Source organism: Loxodonta africana, chromosome 9 (genome assembly GCF_030014295.1).
Source record: "Loxodonta africana isolate mLoxAfr1 chromosome 9, mLoxAfr1.hap2, whole genome shotgun sequence".
Classification (NCBI taxonomy): Eukaryota; Metazoa; Chordata; class Mammalia; order Proboscidea; family Elephantidae; genus Loxodonta; species Loxodonta africana.
In genome coordinates this window covers 72,339,020-72,344,033 of record NC_087350.1, presented here as the reverse complement: position 1 = coordinate 72,344,033, position 5,014 = coordinate 72,339,020, and the positions used below count along the sequence as shown (strand labels likewise).

At 38.1% G+C, this 5,014-nt stretch overlaps 1 protein-coding gene across 1 annotated transcript; it reads right to left on the bottom strand.

The window, feature by feature from the left end:
• Positions 1 to 1,157: 1,157 nt before the first annotated feature.
• LOC100674314 (olfactory receptor 13C7-like) lies at positions 1,158 to 3,234 on the bottom strand. The gene has a single exon (XM_003407547.3). The coding sequence runs from the start codon at positions 3,232 to 3,234 to the stop codon at positions 2,275 to 2,277; it is 960 nt and encodes a 319-aa protein (XP_003407595.1). The 3' UTR covers positions 1,158 to 2,274.
• Positions 3,235 to 5,014: the final 1,780 nt, after the last annotated feature.

Genomic DNA, 5,014 nt, shown 5'->3' with positions numbered 1-5,014 from the left:
AAGAAAATATTTTTCTGCAAATAAAATATTAAGTGGAACTCCAGTGCATATAAAACAGACAAAAGCAGTGTTGCTCTTTTGTAGCCAGTAGGGGAATGGCAGTATCAAACATCTGACTCCTTGAAGCCATACTTGTGGTAGCACTGATGTACTCGCCTGGGTTCCAGGGAACAAAGGGTGATCATCTGAAACCTATAGAAATGTTGACTTCATAGTTTAGCTGCTGAATCTCCCACAGTTTGGCCCCAAGCTGCCTTTCCAGCCTTCTTGCCTGTTTCTACAACCAATAATACAACTCGGGTTCCAATCATTCTAAACTCTCAGTGGTATTCTTTGTCTTGCTATATGTGGTTTTCTCTGTTGGGAAAATTCTTCTGCACAAGATCGTCAGGAGAACTGTTTTTCCCCACTCATACAGGCATAACTATCCCCTCCCCTTCCTGGGATTCCCCCTCCTTGGGTCCCACAGTAATTTACACATTCTCCTATAATACCACTTAACACACTGCATTATATTTGTGACTCACTTGAGTCTGCATCTGGTTACTCTCATCTATGGCTACTCTCAGCATAGTGATACTACAAAAGACATTGAATCCATTACCAAGAGTCTTCAAGAATGTATCTTTACCGAGATTTTCAAGAGACACTGAGGAAAGCCACAGAACGCTGTCAATAAATCTTTCCAAAAGTTCAATTTAGTCATTTCTTCTTTTCCTCTAATTCCATTTTTGCAGGATCTCTTTAAATATTTCCTGCTCTCTATCTTTAAAATCTCCAGTATGCACTGGCTTTCTTCCTCACTCCACTAACTCCTCTTTCTCACTCTCCTCTTTTATTTCTTCCTTAGAGATGTACAAGCCTTCAGATGAAGATCAGGTTAGCCCATTTAAACTACCCCAAGTCCACCCTTACTCTGCTCAGCCCCCAAAAGGCCCAACATTCTATGAATGCAAAGCATCCAGCTTAGAAGGTAGCAGAGAGAGAAAAGCTGGAAATAATTTTATTTTAATGTTTCTGACCCTAATTTATGTGCCAATCTGTATTCCACAAGACTTTGTGCTCTTTGACCAAGTTTTGGCTTTTATTCTCAGATTGTTTCAGTTTTTTGCTGTTTATGTTGTTGTTGTCTTTTTGTTTGTTTGTTTTGTTTTTGCTTTTACATGTCAGCCAGCAGTTAACACAATGCCTGGGAAAAATATTCAGTAAATTCAGTAAATACCATTATTCAGTAAATACTGGTGGACTGAATAATTGAATGGAAAAATAAATGACTGAATAAATGGAAATTTCATATTCTACCAAAAATGTCAAGTTTGTTACATTGTAAGCCCAATATCACCATGTTCTCAAAGAATTGTGCAACCAACTTCTTCAAAAAAAAAAATTTTTTTTTAGTCACTTAAAACCCTATGCAGTCAAGTCAATTCTGACTCATAGCTACCCTATAAGACAGAGTAGATCTGTTCTATAGGGTTTCTAAGAAGTGGCTAGTGGATTCTAACTGCCAACATTTTGGTTGGTTACTGGTCATGAGCTTAACCATTGTGTCACCAGGGCTCCTTTAGCAGTAACAATTTTCACTCAACAACACCACTGCTTATCTTTTGAAACTCATGATAAACCAAATTTCCCCATCAGCTGGGTTGTCTACACAGAGCTTCACATTGCCTCAGATACCTACGCACAGAAGTGTACTCAACGGTTTGCAGCCAAAAGGAAATCAACCCTAGGGGAAAAAATAGCTTTATTTTTTACCTCTTATTCCTCCCTAACGCAGTCCAGGTAACTAATGCCCTAATGTGCTCCTCTTTCCCCTCTATATGATCAAAGACAACCCTATTATGAATCATTTTTAATGTTGAGTTCATATACTTGTAGCACTCTGATCCTTAACAAGGCACTTTGCTACTTGATCTCCCTAAGGGTGCTACAAAACTAGAAACTATATGTCTAGAGAATAAAAGATTTAGTAAAAATGGTATTTCCATTTATATAAGATTATGGAACTTTTCATTCCACAGTTAAACTAAATTTTAATATATATGAGAAGGTGAGTAGTTTTACCCACTAATTTTTATTCCTCTTCTCCGTAATCCAGACTTGAAGGGAAAGGATAGGTCCTGCATTTCTCTCTCTCATTTAAATACCAGGAACAAAAAAATTAAATTTCAGGAACTAATAGTCCCGCCAGCCCTTATATTTCTTTTGGAACCTCAGGATGAGAACTAGCTCTGCATTGGGAGTAAAAGAATTAAAAATATATATTTGCATCTACAATCCCTCAGAGGAGAGTTTCTGACATAGCATATTCTTTACAGCTGCCTTCACATCCTTGTTCCTCAAACTGTAAATGAGACGATTGAGCATGGGAGTCACCACTCCATAGAAAAGAGAGATGATTTTGTCTGCAACTTGTTCTTTGTCTGCACCAGAAGAGTCTTTAGCCTTGGGCTGTGCATACATAAAGAGGATGGTCCCATAGAATACAATCACCACTGTCAGGTGCGCAGAGCAAGTAGAGAAGGCTTTGCGCCTTCCTTCTGCAGAAGGAATCCTCAGGATGGTGGAGAGAATGAAAACATAGGAAATAAAAATGAAAAGTACTGGGACCACAAGAAAAATCATATTTGCAACAATCATGCTAATAACATTTACGGAGATGTCAGCACAAGCCAATTTTAAGACAGCCAAAATTTCACAAGTGAAATGATTAATGACATTATCCCCACAGAAAGGAAGCCGCATTGCAAGAGAGGTTTGCAGCACAGAATTGACACCCCCTGCAATCCAGGATCCAGCAGCCATAGGCACATATGAAGCCTTGCTCATGATGATGGGATATCTCAGAGGATTACAGATGGCCACATAGCGGTCAAACGCCATCATACTTAGAAGGACACACTCTGTGGCTCCCATAGCAAAAGAGAGAAACATTTGCACTCCACACCCAGGGAAGGAAATCGTTTTCTTTGAAGTTAAGAAGCTGCTGAGAAACAGAGGAATAGAAGAACTGGTATAACAAACGTCCAAGAATGATAAGTTACTGAGGAAAAAGTACATGGGAGTGTGTAGATGGGAGTTGAAGACACTTACAATGATAATGAGTCCATTTCCCAGCAGGATCACCAGGTACATACACAGGACCAACACAAAGTAAATGGCCTCAAGCTCTGGGTAGCCAGAAAGCCCCAGCAGGACAAATTCTGTCACAGATTGATTGGTCCTTCCCATGATACTATTTTCTTTCACCAGCAACAGTCTGTAAAGGCTGGAATACATGTAGATCTGTTACAACAGTGTCTGTAAGAACTGTTTGCGTCCTTAAGTAGTTGCCCTTACAACTAATGTGGACTTATAACTGGATACACAAATAGCACAGGTATAAATTAGGAGCCTCTAAGTAAATAAAAATCAGTCAGACTTTCAAACCTTATGAAGGAGGCTTTAGTTCTAAAATACATGTTCTTGTTAAAGAATAGATTCGGAACACATGAAACTGGGTTAGAATTATGTATCTCACTTTTATTATGTATTTGGAATTATTTTGAATACAATATCACTACAATATTTTGACCAATCCACAAAAAATCTTAATATATAAAATACAGTCAACAGAGATTTGACCATTTTAACCATCATATATATCTGTAACCTAATGCTTTTTCTCCACAACAAATATGTCATCCTTAACAAAGGATGAATGACGAGCTGACTTCAGAAAAATTTTAGTGCACCTGACTCAATGGACAGTCAAACAAGAAATGTATAAACGGAGAAGTTTCCATAACAGAGGGTTCACTCTTTTACCTTCAGTTTCGAGAAAATAAATGTTATCTTCTCCCTGCAGAGAAGTCAGATTCTTCTGCTCCAAAAGCTGCTCTGCTATTCTGTTTTGCCCTGCATATTCAGAAACAACCATGATTATGAGGGATATTTCACTCAAAAATTTTTAAACATTACCAATTGGCTATAATTACTTATATCTCATTTCTCTGGAATATAGAATATTTATATATTAAAATGTTGAAAACAGAAGAAGTCCTACTTTCAGATTGCTAGCCTTATCAATTCCATTTTAATCATTTCAGTAAGATAACAAAAATAACTATTTACTTCTAGGTTCTCATTAATATCAAGTAGGTGCCACTACTATTATAGAAACCAATTTGCCAGTGGCAAAATAGAAACAACTTCCAGTAAAGATGACAGTTGGGACTCTTTCCAGTCTTTTCATTAGTAAAAGATCCTTTAAAGGACCAGCCGATATAGCACCAAAGCAACTTAGTCTTTGCTGCTTTGAGGATGCTTCTAATCCCAAAAGCAATTTAAAGTTCATGATGTGGATTTGGTAGAATTTAGAAACTTTCTAGTATTTTGGGATGAAGTCCCTCAGAAGCAATTAAAATAAAGTTGCTAATCAATTTAACTGAAGTGTAATTTACAAAACAAAAGTAATTTTTCTGGCCTCAGACCCTTTGGGAAGGGTAAATCTAGAAATCCTAGCCAGGTAAACCACCACTCACGGGTCAGTTTGTCTTACTGTGGTGGCTTGTGTGTTGCTATGCTGCTGGAAGCAATGACACCAGTATTTCAATTATCAGTAGGGTCTCCAATGGTGGACAGGTTTCAGTGGTGCTTTCAGATTGAGACAGACTAGGAAGAATGACCTGGCAATCAACTTCTAAAAAAGTATTGGCCAATGAAAGCCTTATGAACAGCAGTAGAACATGTCAGATATAATGCTGGAAGATGAGCCCCTCAGGTTAGAAGGCACTCAAAATACAACTTGGAAAGGGTTGTGTACTCAATGTAGAAGAATGACCTGGCAATCAACTTCTAAAAAAGTATTGGCCAATGAAAGCCTTATGAACAGCAGTAGAACATGTCAGATATAATGCTGGAAGATGAGCCCCTCAGGTTAGAAGGCACTCAAAATACAACTTGGAAAGGGCTGTGTACTCAATGTAGAGTCAACCTTAATGACACGGGTGGAGTAAAGCTTTCGGACCTT

Bases quoted from the DNA above. Each gene is read 5' to 3' on its own strand.
- LOC100674314 (XM_003407547.3), bottom strand. From the start codon at position 3,234: ATGGGAAGGACCAATCAATCTGTGACAGAATTTGTCCTGCTGGGGCTT.